This window comes from Dipteris shenzhenensis, chromosome 15 (assembly GCF_047967505.1).
Source record: "Dipteris shenzhenensis isolate YYH24624 ecotype China chromosome 15, Dip_SZ_1.0, whole genome shotgun sequence".
In the NCBI taxonomy this organism is placed as follows: Eukaryota; Viridiplantae; Streptophyta; class Polypodiopsida; order Gleicheniales; family Dipteridaceae; genus Dipteris; species Dipteris shenzhenensis.
The window spans coordinates 2,624,875-2,646,864 of record NC_141610.1 but is presented as its reverse complement, the minus strand read 5'-3'; the positions used below and the strand labels follow the sequence as shown (position 1 = coordinate 2,646,864).

At 41.0% G+C, this 21,990-nt stretch overlaps 2 protein-coding genes across 3 annotated transcripts; one reads left to right on the top strand and one right to left on the bottom strand.

Annotated features, from left to right (window-relative positions):
- Positions 1-3,801: 3,801 nt before the first annotated feature.
- Positions 3,802-4,867, bottom strand: LOC147893209 (linoleate 10R-lipoxygenase COP4-like). The gene is made up of 3 exons (XM_087385665.1): positions 4,737-4,867; positions 4,378-4,623; positions 3,802-4,258 (listed from the first exon to the last, which is right to left on the bottom strand). Exons 1-3 carry the CDS (start codon positions 4,865-4,867, stop codon positions 3,802-3,804), a joined length of 834 nt encoding a protein of 277 aa, XP_087241791.1.
- A 14,233-nt stretch (positions 4,868-19,100) lies between these two features.
- LOC147893208 (metacaspase-4-like) lies at positions 19,101-21,793 on the top strand. 2 transcript variants are annotated; one of them, XM_087385924.1, is made up of 3 exons: positions 19,101-19,655; positions 19,795-20,772; positions 21,447-21,793. In XM_087385924.1, exons 1-2 carry the CDS (start codon positions 19,307-19,309, stop codon positions 20,769-20,771), a joined length of 1,326 nt encoding a protein of 441 aa, XP_087242050.1. In that variant the 5' UTR covers positions 19,101-19,306; the 3' UTR covers position 20,772; positions 21,447-21,793. The 2 variants fall into 2 exon arrangements, with proteins under 2 accessions (XP_087242050.1, XP_087242051.1); XM_087385925.1 differs by lacking the exon at positions 21,447-21,793 and adding an exon at positions 20,955-21,419.
- Positions 21,794-21,990: the final 197 nt, after the last annotated feature.

The window sequence follows — 21,990 nt, the reverse complement described above, 5'->3', positions numbered from 1 at the left end:
ACTAAAGCAGTCACCATGTTTGTGGTTCTAGCATTTCAACACTCTCATGATGCAAAGTGGATATTCTTAACTCCTTTCAAAACCCAATATTTATATTAGGCACACCTCAAATTCATTTCTTATTGTGGCTCTTTATGTTGATGATATACCAGTAATTGGATCCTCAAAGGAAGTAGGCACTCAGGCTAAGAACAAAATTGGGTATGCCTTTGCCACAACAGACCTAGGGCCGCTCACGTATTTCCTAGGTCTTTGGGTGCATCATGACTACAGTAAAGGCACACTCACACTTCACCAAACCAAATTTATGGAAGAAATCTTGCATCAATTCAGGCTTAGCAATATCGAACCATCATCTATTGCTATTCCTGTCACCTACAAGTATTCGTTAGAAGATTGTAGTTTGACCGATAGGGATATTCACTATATGAAACAATATCCCTATCAATAGCTTATAGGCAAACTTTGCTATCTTATCACAAGCACTCGCTTGGATATTTTCCATAGCATCAATCATCCATCATGATTCATGCACAATCTAGGTCATAAGTGCTAGAAAGCACTCCTAAGACTCCTTCTCTACCTAAGCTTCACCCATAATTTTGGAATTAAGCACACCCATCAAACCACTCCTCCTCAGCTCACATCCTTAATAAGCTCGTCTGATTCAGATTGGGGGGGGAACTCGACATAAGATAGTCTATTACTAGTTTCTCATTTGTTATGGCAGGTGGAGCTATAACATGGCAGTCAAAGAAGCATGCATCTATGACACTATCATTTGCCAAATCTGAATTTGTAGATATAGACCTTGCAACCAATAAGGCTTGTGGATTTAGATGTTGCTGGAAGAGCTAAAGCTCAGTGAAAAGTTACTGCTTCACATATACCACGACAATCAATCATGTATATACTTGGCCAGCAACCCAAAGCATTTGGAGAATTAGACCAAGCACATCAATCTCAAGTACCATTTTATCATCAGAGAAATGGTTCAAGAACATAATTTGAAGTTGGAACACACTCCAACAGACTTGATGTGGGTGAACGTCTTAACGAAGCTGTTGCCTACAATCAAGCATGAATCTTGTTGTACAAATCTAGGATTAGTTAGGTTTAAGTAACTAAATGTTAGCATTAAGGGGGTTTATAGAAATGTAATGCAAACATTTATTTAAATTAACCAAGATGTAAATACACAAACAAACGTAGTTGAAGAGACATGTTGTTACGTGAATGAACTATGTATAGTCTTTCATTGATCAATATGACGTATCGGTGTTATCTCCTATTGGCTAGTCTATGTATGTATCTATCTAGACATAGATTTCTACATTGACTATTGTATAGGTGAATTTCAACACATGATCAATTGGTATTGTCCACAATGCACGTTGCTTGTATTTAATTGAATGTACAAATATCTTTCTTCAAATAGACTATGGTGGATCTAGACACGATGCTCATCGAAAAGGGTGTGGCTATGCATCTAACGTCGAAGGCGATAGTATCTAACACCATATAAGAAAATGACTTTCTTGACAACTACCTGTTGCCTTCATTTGTGTCAACTGATAGATGTCTTTCGCAATGAGATTTTGTTAAGTTCACGATCAATCGTGAAATACAATTCACGATTGATAGTACAAATTACTCTTGCAAATGGCCTCTTGCCTATGGGCTAGCCGATCGTGGAGAAGATTGAACATAGCAAAGGACACACATACATCTTTTCTGTCAAACTCCACTTCTTATAAGCTAAGCACATTCTCTAAATAGAAACATTCTCCCAAATGTTGTTTACTCCATCTATTTGTTGAATTTGTCTAGTATAATAGAGGAAAGTGTGCCCCTAGCCATTAATACCAACGTGATGTCGAGGACGTGGTGGTGGATTTAGGGAATGGAGGATCCAGGGCAGGGAAGGTCATGAGTGATAGGAAGATGACTTTAGATATGAATATTCACAATAACGAATGGAAAGAAGGAAGGGATCGAGGTTCTTTATGGGCAATTTTGTGAGTCTAGGGATGACAAGTTGCAACAGACCTTGTGAGGGCGAAAGGCGCAAGTTTATAGCATCACGCAAAGTTTATGCATGCTTCTTGAATGCCTGCTCCTTAGGGAATCAGACTCTACAGATTGATTTCTACAAAAGTCTAAGAGTTTGCAAGAGCTCTAATCAAATGTTGGACTGAAAGGGTTAATAACTTGAAGGAGAAAGACTCAATAACAAGGTCTAGGTAGCCTTGGATGTCACAAACAATGCTGCTGATTGTAGGAGAGATGATAACCCAAATTTTTCATCTTTGAAGTAGTTTCAAAAAATTGAATCAACACTTCATCTTTGATTTTCTCTTCAACAATTCAAATCAACCTCTGATAGAAAGAATTCTTGGAAACATCTTTCAGTCTCTCTTCAATAAGTCCAACAAACCTCTGATAGAAAGGTCTCTTTATGGTAGGAGTAGCTGGAAAAGATCAAGCATTGGAAAGGGATGTTCATTGATTGAGTCATAGGATACAAGAAGTATATTTCAGTGGCTCCAAGGTACTTGAGAGGGATGTATATCCATTGAGCCATAGGATATGAGTAGTACATCTCAGTGGTTCCAAGGTACTTGAGTGGAATCCACTAAAATGTTCAGCCAAATTCTAAAATGATTGAAGGGGATTTGAGGTACATTGGAAACATAATTTATTTCCCCTCAGGGTGAGTGGGAAAAAAAGCATGCAAAAGCATGATTCAAAAGCTTATTGCTTGGAATACTAGTGGGAGTGGGATTTTAGGGGGCACCCATAAATTATATTTTTCTTTGTTGAAATGGTAATGATAACGAGAAAACCATTTAAGAACCATAGAGCAAGGGTTCAATTGTAAAGGGATTAAGGATGACACAAGAGAGGTTGAGAATCCAACATTGGAAAATCATGATGGGCACTAGAAGAAAGAGATGGGAGGTCCAATAGCTCAGCTTTGTGCCTACTCCATGAAGGCCCCATATCAGTCCCTGTGCCTTTTCTTTGCCTACTCCATGAAGGCCCCATATCAGTCCCTGTGCCTTCTCTTTGCTCCTTCATCCTTTTCCATGAGAGGGACATTCCTCAACAATGAAGATGACTTTGTAGCAGGTGGTGGATGTTGTCAATGTCAATTGAAAACTTCTTCTTATTTGGACTTATAATATATTTGTTGTTAGCTCCCTAATTGTAACTACTTCACAGGTTTATCAATGTATAGTATTATGTGTAAATGTGTTTCAATTGGAAATAGTGGTGATTACTCTAAGACTCTTTAGGAAGGCCTCACCATCATCCTTTAGCCTTTGAAAACTAGGTGTCTAATTATGATGGCATAATTACGTAAATAATCATAAAGACTTGGAAAGTTTCTTCATAGCTCTTTATAAAATAATTCACAAATATGGAAAGAGCATATATTTAAAATAAAGTTTGACCATCTATACTTCACCTTTAGTATCCCATAACCAAGATTGAGTGAGCCAAGCCAAGCGGTTCCTAGAGTTGAAATTCTATTTCTTCAAATTAAACACATTTTACCATGTTGAGACCCATAGGGGGTGAGGCTACTCCTACTTTCTGAGCGTTTGGATTATTAAGAAAACTATTTACAACCTGCGAATTAGAAAAGCAAAGAGCTACGCCAAATGCAGAGCAAATGATGTTGATTCATGTAGGATCAGCTTAAAACACCTGTTCAAATTTTATTCCTCTGGTTTTCCCCGAAGCACAGACTGCGACTTCACACTAATATATATATGAGAGCTTCTCTATCAAAGGTCAGTTTCGGAGAAAATTCAGATCATAATTAAAATCGCTGTCTGGACGAAGACTAGGTATTGGCTCAGAGCCTTGATAGCGTGCACTCTGCGTTTCCCAATACTTAGCTCCAGCCAATACGCAGCCCACGCCTTGAAGGAACGCTGCTACCCCAGGCTTTAGGATTAAGTCCGTCTTCCTGATCTCCTCAATCAGACTTAAACAAAGCCTTTCTTGTTGCTGAACAGCTTTCCATATCTCATCTAGCGCTTCTTGCAATGTGATAGAAGAAACGTTGAGCTTCGCTCCCACCGCTGACGTGAGAGCACCCACGTCGCCCCTCAAGTACTCCTTCTTGAACGACAGAAGATCGTTCGCCAAGAGAGCTTCAATAGACGCTTCCTCCAGCAACTGCTGCATCAGTGGACTTTCCAGTGTCTCTTCATCGAGCTCCATTCCAAGAGAAAACTCCAAAATTCTGAAAAAAACGAATGTACCGGCCCCCGCTAGTAGTTTTCATGCGCCGGTACGACTCCATTAGTGGCACTAGCAAATGCTGTTAAGGCTCCCATAACTCGATTCTGAAGCTGTGGAGACATATCATTGCACAGGTCGTTCCATATTCGTAAGAGGACCTCGTAGAACGCAGCATGGCGAGGATCATTGTCGGGAGAAACTCTTTTTTCTCGCAGGACGATGAGCAACCGATGCGACATTTCTTCGACTAAAGCTGGGTCTGCTCCCGCGCCGTCGACGATATCGTCGTTTATGTAAAACCATATATTGAATTTGGCGACTAGCAGGGCGCGCTCTGTAGTTGCGTGTGGGAGCCACAAGCAAGTGCTGAGAGGAAGCAAACACCTAACAAGGAACTGACGTTCTGCGTTGGAGCGAGGGTTGACGATGGACATCAGCCAAGCGTCGCACACATTTCTTATGAACCCACCCTTATGAACTCGTATTGTGGGTGACATTTGAGAGGAAATATAGATTGAATGGGAGCTGGGAGGCGTACAACAGAAGTACTGGCTACGTATAAAGGGACGCCGGAAGCGTCTACAAGGGAACATCGACAGCCTACTCGCATTACGTTCTTGAGAGTGGAGCGTCTAAATTCAGATGGTTGTTTGTGACAGTTGAGGTGCAAGAGAGAAGGACAATGAACCGAGGGACGCGTACAGGAAAAACGACTGCTTCCACGAACACAGGGGCTCATGGAAGGCAAGCGACTCCTTGCATTGCACAATGTCGTTCCCTCCATATTCTAGACAGCTAGCAAAATTTTAGTACGAGAGTACTGGCGACAATCACTACAAAGTTCAAACAGGTTCAACAATTCAGCTTCAGCCGCTTCAGCACTCAATGATCAATCTCCTCTGAGCCTCTTCTTTCCCACTGATGTCCGGATGCCCAGCCAAAAAAGGAATTTAACACAATCACGTTACAGTCTCGACGAATCTAACTGACAAGTCTTACTGGACAGATTTCCCATTTGCGACTGAAGGCCGGCCAGACATTAACGAGACTATTAATTAGATTGCATGTCTTCGTGAATCTCAACTCGACCTACGTGAAACAAAACAGCCGTGTCTGCTGGTGTACCTTAAAATATTACAAACCTCCATCAGCAGATTCCCTTAGAGCGCAGCCACATGCAACCCTCCAAACAGCCACATGTAGCAGCCCTTTGAAAGCCTCTGCAATCAATTATCAGAGGCAACTCAGCTTGACCACGTGCTCCCACAAGGGACTAAGCAAATTATCAGAGGCAACTCAGCTTGACCACATGCTCCCACAAGGGACTAAGCAGATGCTAGCATTAGGGGAATTTTGGACTCAAAAAGGCCCTCTTCCATTAAGGGCTTAAAAATATGGATTAAGCTCTTGGTCAATGAGGAGGCTCAAGCATTAAAAGAAGGGAGGTTTCTTCCCTCTTTCTCATTGGTGGGACTGAATGGTCCCTACCCCAAGTTAATAGGATTACCAAAGTAAAAAACTTTAGGGAAAATCGTGGTTTTATAGTGATGGTTGGATCATGCTTGATCTAATGGTTGGCATGCCCTTTCATCTATTCACTCACGTCCATTGGATCATGGATGATCTAATGGATAAGATTAACATGATACATCATTGTATCATGGACGTTGGATCGTGGCTTGATCATGGACGTTGGATCGTGGCTTGATCTTACGACCTGGGAAGACTATTGTGAGACATCAGACTGGTGCTTGTGGGCACGTGGCAACGCGCAGGAGCATGTACTCATAGCATGGCAGGGAGTATGGCCGCCCATAATAATGGCATTTTCGTGGATTGAGGGGAGCCCTTAGATGAAACCTTGGATCCAACCAATTACAATTGGTGTGCTACGTGCACCCTTGGATGGGAGTATGGATCCAATGGTCCGAAAAAGGTGATATGTGCGAGCCCTTGGATCATGAAAAGATCTACATAGTCTATGGTGATCCATTGGATCAAAATACGATCAATGCTCCAAAAAAGGCGTTGCATGCCGGCCACTAGATGAGGATCGAGATCAACGATGGAGAACTACCACCATCTTCAATGCATGATGACATATCAAATTCCCCCTTTACCACAAGTGGTCCATGACCTTTTCACCTAGAGATTAAGGAGTTAATCTTTTTCTTAATGTCTCCCTTATGAGGCCCTTTTTGAGCCCATATTTCCCCTAATGAGAGGGAAGGAAAAGAGGGTCTACAAGGCACACTCGTAAGTTTGCTTAGGAATCCACTCATGAGTCCATAGGAGGTAGGGAGCCTAGAGGGTAAACGAGGCATAGTACACTCCGCCCACGCATAGTAAAAGCCCGCTATTCCACCTCAATGTTCACTAAAAACATTTTGGGTACTAATACAAAAATCTTGAACTTTAAAATTACAAGGTTTTTTTCAAGATTTTGGAGGTTTTTTCACCAAAATATAACTATTTAATGGCCTCAACATTACAAATTCAAAAACCTTCTCTCCCAAAATTTCAAGGTTTTTTCTAAATTTAACAATTGACTTGACATTAGACCTCGGTTTTTGGTAAACACTATTCCACCTCCAAACTGCTGGTTGCCCTTCAATTTTGGCAGCATCGTGTTGGTTGCCTGTGGCTAGAAAATGAGCTGCTTAACCATTGTTTTCCCTCCATTCAGTGATGCATGTGGCCACCTCCTTAAATCAGCCATGTAGCATCACATCGTCTATATGCTTACAAAGTAGCTCACAAGTTTCGAGTGGGATATATTGTGATTTCAACATTTGGCATGTAGCTTGCTCTATCTATTTTCTCCATTCACTAGAGAAACAAGTTACAACCTGACAAGAGTGATGACGAAAAGGAACATCTAGCCATTCACCATATAGGGAAAACTTCACGAACTAGAAAAAAGGAGGATATTTCCTATATATAACTATGCATTTTGGTATGTATATCTAAGAAATCTTATTCCCTAGATAAAATGCATACCTCTATCTAGGAAAAGAGGTTGTCACCTAGAAAATTAGAAGAGTGTGTTACATTTCTATATAGGAAATCTCATTCCCTAGATACCTTTATCTAGGAAAAGAGGTTTTCACATGGGAAATAAGAAGTAGAGTGTTACATTCGTATATAGGAAATCTCATTCCCTAGATAGAATATATACCTCTATTTAGGAAAAGGGGTGGTCACCTAGGAGATTAGATGACATGCATAATAAAGCAATGTGAATTGGATTTTACATTAGTATTTATCTTCAAAATTAGCATGCAAGAATGTATCTTTTGTTATGCATGTTATAGTAGGTCATTATAATTGGAGTCTATTAAAGGAAATACATTATTTATATAGGAAATAAGCAAGAACATTGTTGAAAGCTATTTTAATTTTAAAAAATGACCATAAAAAATTCTTGAACACAATATATTTTACATACATAGAAAGCTTATATATTTATATTATAGGCTAGTTATCTTATTTCTATATTTAAAATGCAATTTTATTCTATACATCTAATAAACATTAAAAGAATTCTAATTGAAATCAATTTATTTCTCAGGAGAATACTTGAATTGCCAGATGTGTATAATTAAAAATACAGTGTGCAATGTCAAACTGATATTTAAATAAAAAGCAATTAATATTCAAACAAAACTGTCAACTATTGTATCGTATTTTTGAAAATAAAAGTACAAATTAAGAAATAATAAGAATAATAAAGGGTGAATAAGTTCATAGGCTACAAAATGCATCCTAGACAATGGCAACTTGATTGTTTAAATGTAAGGTCCAATTATCTCAAACTTTCTATGATAAATCTATAACTCAAAATAAATTTTCAAACACATAAGATAAATAATTTTTATAATTTAATAATGAATGAATAATCTAAGATAAGTAATTGACAAGGGATATTCTATGCATAAGCCTAAAACATCTAGTGTCCGATGCATGTGAAACTTTGCAGGGACATCAAAATCAGTTAACTTAAGGGCCTTGCAAACTTTGGTGCCAATATGATGGTGGGACATGTGCATGTTAGTGTCCATCATTGCATATTTTTTCTTCACATACATAGCATCCACATGCGAATATGGGAACTCTGCACTCCTAGTGGCAAATCTAACGCAACGACAATTATTTCAAGACCCATGCAAATTTTGGTACTGATCTGATGGTTGGGACATTCGGATGTCCTTCTCATTACTGGAGAATTGGGGTCTCAAAAGGGCCCCATAAGGAATGGATTAGGGAATGCTTAATGGGCTAATGCAAGGGGCTTAGAGGGTCCCAAAGAGGCCTGACCAACCTAATCTAGGTGGGTTAAGCCCACAATTGAGCTCACCTCTCCCCCCATCTCAATGAGGGGAGGGGGCCACTTTTTGAAATTTGAATTTCAAATTTCGAATCTCCCTCCCTCCCTCTCTCTCCCTCCTCTCTCTCCCCCCCTCCCTCCTCTTTCTCCACCTCCCTCCCTCCTCCTCCCTCTCCCTCTCCCTCTCCCTCTCCCTCTCTCCCCCTCTCTCCTTCCTCCTCTCTCCTCTGTCTTGCTCCTCCTCCTCCCTCCTCCCTCTCCCCTCCTCCTCCTCCTCCCTCCTTTCTCTTTCCTCCTTCTCCACCCACCCTACTCCCTCTCCTCTACTCCTCCCTCCTGTAGTAGCTCTCCCCTCCTCCTCCCTCCTGTAGCAGCTCTCCCCTCCTCCTCCCTTCTACAGCAGCTCCTTCCCTCCCTTCTACACCAGTCGCCCTACTATCCTGCTCCTCTTTCTCTTGCCCTGACCTACTTCTCCTCCTCCTTCTTCCTTGTTACTCTCTCCTTCTCATTGCTCCATCTTTGCTAGCTCTCCCCTACATTTCAGCCTGCATCACTCATACCTCTCCTTGAGTACTGCTTCGAGGACATATCCAGCAAGTACCATGTGAGCTTACAATTGGAGGCTGAATATACAAGCACACGTCGTTTAGGATTTAGTGGAACTCCTCAAATTGTGCTCCACAGTCTTCGATTGCAAGGGGAGAAGCATCTTGACCTTTGGGTGGATGGAACCTTGTATCCTTTAGACCACCCAAAAGAGTCTTCCTTTTCATACAGTGCATGATGTTGTTCGGTTTGTTGGCAATGGACATGTTGGATTGCTCGGTTATTGCAGTTGATTAAACCATTCTCAGACATCGGCTATGCAAGTGAGGTGCAGAGAGCCCAAGCAGAAGAATTAGCACATTTGGGAAATCATTACAAAACATTTGGACTCAAAAAGGGCCCTGTAAGGGAGCCCTTGGGTTGGTGACATGGAAGAATAAGGTGAATAAAACCCAATAAAATATTGCCTGGTGGGGGGCAATAGAATATTGGAAGTGGCCTGACTTCTCTATTTCTTTATTCAATGGCCCAAACAATGATGTAGAGCACCTGCTTGCTACCTCAACTCTCCCATCACGTTTTTTAACTGTAACCAAATTGAGAAACCTAGTTTCTCAACCAAACCCAAATGCTCCCATCCAACCACCACACTCCTTTCATTCTCTCTCATTCCTCTTGCTTCCCCCTCATTTCTGAGCACCATTTTAAATTTTTCTTTGCTCTAGCCCTCTAACAAATTTCCTACTGGCTCGTGAGCGGGAAGCTTCTTTCTCTATTCTCCCTCTCATGCGATGGAATATCATGCCAAAATCTTGTCACTTCTCTTCTCTACTTGCTTTTCCCTCCCATTTCACTCTCATTCTTTCAAAACGTTTAAGATTTTTGAATGAGATTCAACCTACCTTCTTCTTTCCCTATTTTGGGCACTTCTCCTTCAAATCTCGCCACTTCCTCTCTCATATGAGATTCTCCCATGATCTAGAATTATTTCATTCAGGAAGATAAGGCAATCAATGTTCTAAGTGAGCCATGAATTTTTGCAGGGTGTTTGGAGCATAGAAGGAGCTATCAAGGATGAGATTCTTTGAGAAAGGATAAAAAAAGATTGACTTTCAAGCATTGCAGTTGTTGATGCATGAAAATCAATCTTTCTTTTGCCCATCTCTCAATACTAGTTACTTTCCCTGCTGCAATTTCTAAGGATGCATGATTTCAAACCATTTGTGAAGGTTTGGAGTCCATCCAAATAGCTTATATGGAGGTTCAGGTGAGATAATCTTTGGAACAATGCAACACAGTGATTATGATGAGATTTGTTTGTTAATGATGTAACTTTGAAAAAACAATTAATTAGTTCATAGTTCATTTTGTGTAGTTGTGTGGTTTTGTTTCATGGCTTGAAAATGTTGAAAAATTTGTTTGTTTTGTAAGAAATTCCATGAGAAATGAGTCTTTAGCTAGTCTTTGGTAGGAAGGATTTGCGTCCTGGGCAGCATCACCCAGTGATGTCCATCCATCCGCGTTTCAGAAGTGGGGAATAGATTTTGTCGGGCCCTTGCCCATGATTGCCTGCAAAAAGAAGTATCTTTTGGTAGCCACTCAGTATGTCACTAAATGGGCTAAAGCTATTGCCCTCCCCGCTACAAATGGTGAGGCAGTTTCAAATTTCATATTTGAATGTATCTGCACAAGGTTTGGGACACCCATGGAAATAGTCTCTGACCATGGCAGTCCATTCTTAAATGAAGCAGTGGAGTTACATATGGATTGCATGGGTATTGATCATCACAGTTCTAGCATCTATTATCTAGCATCCATGGGTCAAACGGAGCAGACCAATGGCCTCCTTTGTAAAACCATGGGAAAAATGGCCACAGGGAATAGGAGCCAGTGGGATCAGAAGGTCATTGAAGCCGTGTGGGCTTACAACATCACTCATAAAACATCTACAGGTGACACTCCTTTTGAGTTAGTATATGGTATTGAGGCAGTGTTACCACTAGAGATAGAGATTCTGGCCTTGAGATTGGCATAAGAACAGAGGATGACAGAAGATGAACATGTAGAGGCCAGATTGGTACAACTTGAGAAGTTAGGTGAAACCCAACGCCTTGCACTACACCAAATAGAGATCCAAAAGAATTGACAAAAGGCTCGCTTGGATGCTAAGATTCACAAGGGATGGGAAAGACACTTTGTTGAGGAGGATGTTGTGCTATGCTTTGATAACAAATTGGACCACCAAATGGATAAGAAGTTTCTGCCACTATGGACCAGTCCATACAAAGTCATCAAGGAATGTAACAATGGGTCTGTACAAGTTCAGGAGCTGCATGAGCCATATGGCAAGAAGGTGATCAACAAGTGTTACCTCAAGCCCTTCTTTGTGCGTGATGGACCCAGGCATGGAAATGCTATGCATTCCCTGCCTGGGGGGGGGAACTGTTATGGGTAAATTTGTCTTAGGGAAAAAGGCATTAATATGTGTGTGTGTTTGTATGTGTGGCAATAGTATAATACAATATGTTGTGCATAGGGCCCAGGGTTGAGGTGGCAGGGCATGACCATGTGCCACCCTTCCACGTAAGAGGACCCATAAGGTGTGATGTACATAATCCATGGTAGTAATATTATAAATTGTAAGGTGGCATGGCTCCTCCATGTGCCACCCCTCCACCTAGGTTGCATTTAGTGAGATATGGCCCAAAGTCCATAGGACAAGTAATATAAAATAGGTGGAGATGGATATTGTACTGGATTATTCCCTCCATGTAGGATAGGCCCATGTGGGGGAGGTGTAGATAGTCCAAGAGTGCAAGTTAAATAATGGGGAAAGTAGGATGAGGTAGCAAGATTCCTTGTGCCAACCCTCCACTTGTCCTCCTAAATGTTTGAACGTAATATAAAATTGGGAAGAGACCAAGGGAGTATCATAGACTTGGAATATGGGAGTCGATATATGTGGAAAAATTTGGTCAAGCGTTATCGCACACAATTGAGAGTGCGTAACCGCCTAGCCCATATGGGAAAATGAGGGGGCTATTCCTTGAGACTTTTATTTCCCCCTTCCCTTCCTTTCAAATAAAGCATGGCCCTCTTCCCTTGATGTCTCCATCTTTACATTCCTCCTCCCATCATGTACATGCTTCTCTTCCCCCTCTCCCTTTCCCCTGTTGCCATAGCCTCCCTCTTCATTCACTCCCCTTCTAATCCCTTTTCCCCTCCTATGATAGTGTTTCACCCTCACGTTCTCCTTTCCTCTATGGCCCTTGAGCGTCACCATGCTTAGTGTCTAGCCTCTTGTCCTGATTTCTTTTTTAGCTAACAGTACACAAACTTAATTCAGAATCCAATGCTAATAACTTAGTGTAAGTTTTGATCCAAGCTTTAAAAGAGTATGGAGGCATGACAGATTCTGAGATGGTCAAGAAACTTGTTTGTTTTGCATGTGATGGTGCTTCAGTCTTGCAAGGTTGTCGGAATGGTGTCTCTATACAAATAGAAACAAAATATGCTCCTTACTGTGTTGGGATACATTGTATGGCTCATCGCACAAATCTAGCTTATAAACCCTTATAGTGAACACATGTGTGAGCAAAAGGAGGGAACCCTTTTGCTTTGTGGTATATTTTTCCTTTTTTTTTGGGTGACCTAGGGTAAGGGGGCTGAGGGCTAGCTTTGTAGCACTAATTGAAGAGTAGAAATGGCCTTCATGAATTAGGAATTCAAATTTGGAGCTACCATGTTGGTAATAGGGAGCTAATTTTTATTTTTAAACTTTCTGAAACTTTTGTGGAACACAGAAGATTATGAGAGCCAATGCTTAGGTCCTGTGAGGGCTAGTACTATGGCATGTTCATCCCAAAAATGGTGAAAGGAGAGCTTGACACATCATCTTTTTCTATGAGGATTAGTGGGTAGCACCTGCCTCCCTAGTGGTGGGGGTTGCTAACATTTTGAAACCGGCCTCTTTACTAGTCCCTTAAATCCTTGCTTGCTCTAAAGGATTGATCTGCTAGGGCCTTATGTTATTGTCATTTAGCCCTATTGGCTCCTTCAATCTTGCAAGGACATCAATCATCACCTAAAGTTTGATTTGTGTTTTAGGTGATTTGTGCTACTCTAGCACCTCCTTTGCCTTGAGTTGAAAGACTATAATTTACTTAAGGTCTTGTTAAAATTTATTTTCTCAACCTCTATTTGTATTGCTACTTATACTCATGCTAAACCTAACCTCACCATGTGAATGTGGCATTGTAATGAACCTTTAATGCTTGATTCCTCAAAAGGCTTTATGCTAATGCCTCATAGTAATATCAATTTGCCCTATCGGCTCCTTGATTCTTGCAATCCTAACTTAAATTATTGAGCATTAGTGCTAGTCCAGAGCCTTCTTTGGCCTCACATATTAGGACTAGAATTTACTAAATCTCTCATTAAACTTTGTTTTCTCATCCTCTAGTAGTAGTGCTACTTGTGCCCATGCTCAACTTTCCCCCACTATGTGAAAGTGGAGAGGATAGGGAGAAAGTCAGTGGGAGAGTACACCATATAAGACTACAATGTATAACTCTATTGAAAAGTGTCATGGCACAATTTATCTTAACACCCCCTTTTAAATTGCACTAGTACGTAAGTAGAGGGGTGCATTCCAACATCATCTTTTATTTTTGAAATGAAAATTTAAAATGAAAATGAAAATGTTAAAGTAGTACATGATCGATCATCGTGACTACACAATTGAAGTTTGTACATGAAGTATAACTTAATCATCATGGTCTTTATGTTATGCTATAGTTTGATGTTGAAAATAGAGGGAAATTGGCCTTTTTGGTAAAATTAACGATGTTCTATTCTTCCCTTTTGTGAGGATGAAGCTTGAATGAAATATCATAAGGAGATTTGTGGATAAAAATTGGTGTTGAGTGATAATTATGTATGCTAAAGCACTTAGTTTGTGGAGAATTATGTATGCTAAAGCACTTTGTTTGTGGAGTTTCAACCATTTATTGCAACTTTGGTTTCAACCATTGGCCAGTGATCTTCCTCCTAGATCAAATATTTACATTTGATTAAGAAGTCCTATTCGCGTGATTGAGTTTGTGTCATTATAGACTATTGCAATGTGATCAAATATGAGTATGTCACCATATTGGTAGAGTGATGAATTGTGTCCAAGAATGGTCATTGACTTGCTTGAGTTACTATCATTAATTGCTTGAGTTACTATCATAAGATATGATATTCTATTGGTACTTGAAAGATCTCTTAGGCACCTATCAATGTTGATTTGATATTGAGCTTGATTTTCATAGCATTTATCTATTCTTGACTCCATGATGTGAATAAGTCCAAGTGTTGATATTTGAGAAGATGCTATCTATTAAGTAGAGTAGAGCAAGCCCACGTAAATTGACTTGAACTACTTCTTGATTGGTCAGTCATTCCACAACATCTATTGCAATAGCAAACAACAAAGGAGAAACGAAACAACCCTATCTAGGGGATCTCCTTAGTTGGAGTGAGGAAGAGAGTTGCCCATTACAATAAAAACCTTGGCTAATGCATTGAACTATAGAAGGATAATGTAGCTTTTGAAATTTACCAAAACTCATATCCTTTGAAGAGCTTAAAATAAATTCCCAATCCAACCTATCGTATGCTTTATCAAAGCCAATTTCAAAAAAGCATGTATCCTATTTTGACTCTTGTGTGTATTCACAGCCTTCCCAACAAACTTTTTATAGCACCAAGGCCTAGGGCGCCAACTCCATTTAGTAAGAAAACCTATCAAAATTTTGAGTATGACATGAATTTAACAATATGCCATGAGTAGAAATTCATGGTTGTGTTCTACACTAAAAGAGCTTTAAATATTTCTTTACACCTTCAAATTTGGGTAACACATGGAAAGTTACATTAATTTCACAGGAGATCGGTTTTCATATTTTAGTGTATTTTTTGTTTTACCCCCCCTCATCCAAAAGACCTCCCCCCTTGGGCTTCACATATTATGAAAAATATGTATAAATCTTAAAACCTTGCATATTTTTCAAGGTATTTACGTTATATTTTGTGGGGGAGGGGACAATAAATTTTCATATTTTTCCCTTGCATATTTGAAATTTTAAAAGGAAATCCATGCATATTATATATTCTTCCCCCATCCCTTGAATTTTGGGCGAGGGTAGTAACATATTACATATTGAGTTGGTGCCCCAGGCACCAAGATATGCCTCCCATATATGAACCCTTTTTGCTCTTTTCTTGTCAAAAAATTCATCTTCCTTTGTATCCTGCTTAAGGCAAGGGCTATAGCAGAAAACTTGAAGCTATAGTTAACTAGAATGGTATTGAGTTTCCCATATTTTAGAAGATGTTGGTCACAACCTTTTGGGATGACCTTGATCACCCCATTATTGAGATGTTTAGGAAGAAACCCTTCACCATGGGCAATGTTCCATAAAAGTGAGACCTTTGGGACTATGATATCAAAAATATTCATAAAATTCACACCCTAACTCATCTTCTCCCAAATATTTTCCCTCCTCCATCTAGTGAGCTCCTTTATTGTTAAAGAGCTTCCATCTTAGAGGAATCTTAAGAGGAGAGAGCTTTTTGTCTGGCGTTATTACTATAAGCAGCCTGATTGTCAAGAGCTTCTTGGGTAATCTTCCTCTTGTTTCCTAGAATATTCTAAAAATGTTTGAGAATGAAAGAAAGAAATGTAAGGGTACATAACGTATAACTTATGTGCAGTGCTAAAAGTAATATCAATCTATCCCTAAAGTACTAAGACATGATGAGGGTTATCATGGCCAAGGTTCAGGTAGGCAGCTTACTAGGCTACCACTATGTTAGGACCCACGAGTGTCCGTAATGAATTCAAGAAAACTATAATGGTTTGTGAGTGAGACTTTATAAGTTTCAAAACACCAACATAAACAACAAGTCGTGTGTGTGTGTGCGTGGTATTCCATAAAAAAAGTGCGTTTGTGTGTGTGGGTGTGTGCTTGCATAGACGTGTGTGCATGCATGCATGGGTGCATGTGCGTGCATGCATGTGAGTGTGTGCACGTGCATCAGTGTGTGTGTGTGTGTGTGCACGTGCATCAGTGTGTGTGTGTGTGTGTGCACATGCATGCATGTGTGTGTCTTAGAGAGAGAGAGAGAGAGAGAGAGAGAGAGAGTGAGTGAGTGAGTTGACTAAACTTTATGTTACAATCCGTGCATGTGTGTGTAATGTGACATATTCTAAGAGAAAGGAGAGTGAAAAGATGAGTGCATTTAAGAAAGAAGTTTGAAAAAGAAATATGTGAATGAATGGGTGAGAGAATCTTTGCTTGGGAGCGTGTATGGAAAAAACATACCAAAGAAGAGAAAAGAGTCCAACTAAAGTGACAAGTAAGGACAAAAGAAGAGAGAGAGAGTATGCACATCTCATGTGTATGTTTTTAAAGTGAATATGTGAATTTCATGTACATTGTCCTCTTGATATAATAAGGGGTTAATTGTATCCTCAATTTAAAGTACAATATCTTAGAGAAAGGATTGATGCTTTATAGTTATGTCATAACTTTAAACTAAATATTATTTGGAGCATAAGATTCTACTTGAGGTGGTCCACTCAAACTAGGATCTTGGGTGCATTTGTGTGTGACCGCATTACATCTATGAGTAATGAAGTCAGAATTAGGGATGGTACATTACTTATCACATTTTTGCTCTAGTCATTAATTGAAGGAAACCATAATACACATAAATAGTATGTGTGCACCCATTCAATGAAAGGTTATCTCTTGGATGGTCGGAGAAAACACTTGCTTGAAAATCGGTACATGGTCCTCATGGGTGAATTTTTTCAAGTTAGTTTCATTATGAATCTAAAATTTTATATTGGTGTCAAAAGTTTGTATGCCATAATAAAAACAAATGTTTGAAATATTCGCCAAGGTTTGAAACTTTTATGCAAAAATATTTGAAGTTTCGCTAGGATTTACACTTTTGCCTTCAAAATTCAAAAGAAAATATATAAAAAAATATTACATTCTACTAATATTGTGAAACTTAAAGAATGATCTTCAAAACTTTCGCCAAGATTTTATGTTAATATATAAGCATAGCTTCGATAAAAGCATCCCTGATGGTCCTCTCATATTTTGAATTTTATAGCCATGGAAAGCTAGTTGATCATCCTTCTAGGCACGAGGTCATCCTAGCAGAAGAGAGTTGTACTTAATGATTGTTTGATTTATGATAATGTGCCTTGTAGATATTTCATGAACCTAGTGATGGGGTCAAATAGTGTATACCATTGTCCATGTGCGTTGTGTCCCTCGGGTTGAGGAAGAGAAACTGTTTGGAATAAATCGTTAGGAATGCAAACATAGAGTAATTTTATTAATTAGAGTATGCAAATGCTTAGGTAGTAGGCAAGAACTTTAATACCACTATAAATACAACGGGACCTCGTTAATATCAATTTATCTTCTACAATTGGGATTTGAAGTGGATGATTACGGTGATTTGATGATGTAAGATTAAAACTGCCAAAAAATTTATCCCATAATCATTGGTTATTTGACCATGCTGGTATTGATTGACTCAACCACTAACAAGTCTTGATGAGCAAGCACTCTAGACGAAACATGAAGTGTTCATTATTTTCCATGAGGTATGAATCCATAGGCCCAAGGCTCATGATCATGCCACTTGGTAACAGGTTGTTGTCCCTTATGAAAGATGTCCCAAGTTATGGTCGAGCATGCGAAAAATGAGTGGCATTTGTGGATGAAGTTTTGTCGATGATTGTCACATGCGCTTCGTTGGTCCACACTCCTTAACATGACCCTTCTAGTGAACCCATGTATGAGCAAAAGGAGGGAACCCTTTTGCTTTGTGGCATATTTTTCCTTTTTTTTTTGTCACTTAGGGTAAGGGGGCTGAGGGCTAACTTTGTAGCACTAATTGAAGGGTAGAAATGGCCTTCATGAATTTGGAATTCCAATTTGGAGCTACCGTGTTGGTAATAGGGAGCTAATTTTTATTTTTAAACTTTCTGAAACTTTTGTGGAACACATAAGATTATGAGAGCCAATGCTTAGGTCCCGTGAGGGCTAGTACTATGGCATAGTTCGTCCCAAAAATGGTGAAAGGAGAGCTTGACACATCATCTTTTTCTATGAGGAATAGTGGGTGGCACTTGCCTCCCTATTGGTGGGGGTTGCCAGCCTCTTTACTAGTCCCTTCACCATATTTCTACATGGAGTGCCAAAGAGCAATCCATACTGGGGTGATCAAGACGAGACTCCTTTAAGGCTTGAACTCAGACTGGATTCACACCACTTGCTTGCCATGTAGTGTGAAGGGTTGCTGTTCGACTTGGTGCAGTAGGAGGGGGGGCCTAGACATTGACACGAAAGATTTGTGTCCGGCCCATGAAGGCCGCCCACTACATGGCCAACTCCTCCAACTGCTAAGGGCTAGTGCACACGATCCGTCTAATGTGAAACGGGGGTGCATTTTGAAGGCGCCCTTGGTACTCATATTTGCAACTCAAATTTTGAGGATGTCAATTTTAGCACCATTGCGCCATTCCGTTTACATCGAATCATATTCCGCCATCTGGCACTGTATTAGGTTCCAGTCCCCTCAATGCTCTGGTTGCTTCAGAGGTAGAGGTTCCTGCAAGTACTTAGGCCTCCCTTTCAACCAAGTCAGAGGCGGATGAAATGCTTGAACCATGTGGCATGTGAACCAAATCGTCTTTTCTTCCTGATTGCGCATTTCCTTCTAGCAGTGTGCAGTGGCCCTATGCATTCCATCTCCTCCACAGTCCTCGAAATCTATTTCCTCCTCCATGGGCGGGAGCGTGGTGTGAACCCAACTTTTCCTTCTAGTGTGAAGTGGTCCACCGTCCGCGAATTCTATTTCCTACTCCATGGGTGTGTGAACCGAGCTTTTACTTCTAGTGTGGAGTGGGGGCCGATGAGAGTCCTCGGATTCTATTTGCTTTCAACGGGTGGGCGAGTGGTATGAACCCAGCATGGGAAGGGGGTCTACGAGTTGATGGCAGTTAGTGGAAAGTGTGAACAAATGCCAGATCCCAAGCATATTGCCCCAAGAAGAAGCTCCAGCACCTGATAGATAGATAGATAGATAGCACAGAGGAAATCCATGGCGACGAAAAAGGGCGTGCTGGTTGGTTGCAACTACCCCAACACCAAAGTGGAGCTCCATGGCTGCATCAACGATGTCTGGCGGATGCACTCCTCCCTCATCCACCGATTCGGCTTCCAACAACACGATATCACCGTGCTCATCGACACCGATCCGCACTACACCCAGCCCACGGGAGCCAACATTCGGCGCACCTTGAACAACCTCCTGGCTCAAGCCCATCCTGGCGATATCGTCTTCTTCCATTTTAGCGGCCACGGCACTCGTCTCCCTGCGGAAACTGGAGCTCCTGACGATACAGGCTACGATGAGTGCATTGTGCCCTGCGACATGAATCTTATGACCGGTTCTACCCTCCTCTTACATTGTTGCTCTTCGCTCTGCTAAAAAATCTGGATCGATTTAGGCTTACATCTCGAGAATCTATGATCCCAGTTCTTGAGAATCTTAACCGATTTTAGGCTTAAGAGTTCTTCATTTTGCAGATGATGACTTCCGGGAGATCGTCGATAAACTTTCTCCTGGCGTCACCTTGACGATGGTGTCCGATTCTTGTCACAGTGGCGGACTAATCAAGCACGAAAAAGAGCAGATCGGAGAAAGCTGCAGCCAACATAGAGGGGATTCCACACAGAGTGAAGGTCGAGACTTTGCGCTGCGAGATTTTGTGGCCGAAAAAGTTCAGGGAGCTTTGGAAGATCGCGGGATTCACTTGCCCTCTTTTGGGCACGCTCACGGCCATAGCCATGATCACCAGCAACACCCCTATCACCACATAATCAGCGAGCATCGCCGTCGTTACATGGAAGAAGACGAGATCTACCACAGAGTTCCATACTCTGGACCAGGTCACGCAAAGAGCCGAGCTCTACCTCTCTCCCTCTTGTTGGAGATGCTCAAGGAGAAAACAGGCAGACAAGATGTTGATGTGGGCACCATAAGACCTGCACTGTTCCACTTGTTTGGACAAGATTCGAGCTGCAAAGTGAAGAAATTTGTGAAGGTGATGCTACAGTCAATGGAGGCTGGCGGAGGTGGTGGGGATGAAGGGGGAGGTTTCGTGGGTGCATTGGGCTCCATAGCTCAACAATTCCTCAAGCAGACGCTGGATGAGTCTGGAAATGCAGAGGAGTATGTAAAGCCTGCCATGGAAACTCATGTCCCTGCCCATCAAGCAGCTTATGCAGGCTCAAATCTTGATAAGAATAGAGACATGGGGATTTTACTCAGTGGCTGCCAATCAAGTGAAACCTCAGCTGATGCCAATCCCTCTGGGAATCCACACGAGGCTTATGGGGCCATGAGCAATGCTGTCCAGACCGTCCTCTCTCAACACCATGGTCCAATCACCAATCATGAACTTGTTTCTAAAGCCAGGCAACTCCTGAGTAGCCAAGGCTTCAAGCAGCACCCTGGCCTGTATTGCAGTGATGATAACACCACTTCCATCTTCATCTGCTGAGGTATGTCTCCATCATCTCTCAATTACATCTACCACACCTTAGGGGACTCGCATTGTATCGTGTTCTCAGAAGTCTTTCTGTGCTCCCTTTCGTTTGATGGCAGTTTAACTTTACCCCACTATTTCCTATAAAGAGATTCCTCTTTTGTAAATTTGCAACATAGCATTGATCTGCTTGCACAGAATCCGTTCCTGGTAAGAAGTTAAAAGTGCGCACTTGTTCGAACTTGCTTTGGTAGGCTTGGCAATTGCTGGGCTTTTTCCAAACAAGAAGATGCCCGACTGTCTCTTCAGCCATAACTTGGGCACAAAATCCCCCGATGTACTCTCAGAATCATTCACGATTTTCTTACTTCCTTGGAAACAAGCCATCCATTCACAGCTGACACTGGCTAAACAAACAAAGACTATAAGATATTCAGCGTTTGCCCAGGGAGGACAAAGCAGGTGCCTGCCTAAATGAGGCCGTGTAGCGAACCAGCATGAGCACATTTCCACCACCGAGGGTCCGAATCCAAGTGCTGTGTTGTGATACCTTTTTGTTTTTGAGAAAATTGCAAAAAACTTTCCGATAGTCAGTAGTCCTCTTTGTAAAAATGTGCTGCAAGCCTTTGTTGCTCACTGGTTTCTTATTCAGTGTTTACTAACGACAGCATACTTATTTGATGTTAGCAGGTGATTGCGGATGGCTAATAAAACCTCTACCATCTGGTGTACCACAACTGGCTAGCAAAATATAATAGCAATGGTTATCTTAATTTGCCTGCACAGATATTTTTGTATGGAACGAACAACAATATCGAAGGATGTGTCATGAGTAGAGATGGACCTCAGGTTTAATGAGAGTTGGTAACAGAGCTTCATGTCGTTTCCTTTGCATCATGTTCATATTTGGCTGGAATGAAATGTGCATGCTAGAATGTGCATTCCATCACAGTGGTGGTGGAATTAAAGATCTTGCTTTTCAATAAATTCAGAGTTTCTTCAAGCCTGCTTCTTTATCTACACTGATTATTTTCTTCCCTTAGTCTGTCTCTCACCTTGCCATTCTGTCATAGAAATTCCTGTCCTGACTCGTCTCTTGTAGGGATGTTCCTTCTCTAGCTTTGAAGAAAAACTGAAGTCTTTCATTGATTTCAATGATACTCGAACGCTTGATCTAGCGATGATTACCTGTTTACAACAGTGCGGTATAGAAGTCTGCAATCAGCGTCCAGCA

Bases quoted from the DNA above. Each gene is read 5' to 3' on its own strand.
- LOC147893209 (XM_087385665.1), bottom strand. From the start codon at position 4,867: ATGCGAGTAGGCTGTCGATGTTCCCTTGTAGACGCTTCCGGCGTCCCT. The intron at 4,624-4,736 runs GTTCATAAGGGT...GCTTCCTCTCAG, and splicing joins AAATGTCACCCACAATACGA to CACTTGCTTGTGGCTCCCAC. The intron at 4,259-4,377 runs GTCTCCACAGCT...CGTTTTTTTCAG, and splicing joins AACGACCTGTGCAATGATAT to AATTTTGGAGTTTTCTCTTG.
- LOC147893208 (XM_087385924.1), top strand. From the start codon at position 19,307: ATGGCGACGAAAAAGGGCGTGCTGGTTGGTTGCAACTACCCCAACACC. The intron at 19,656-19,794 runs GTTCTACCCTCC...TTCATTTTGCAG, and splicing joins CGACATGAATCTTATGACCG to ATGATGACTTCCGGGAGATC.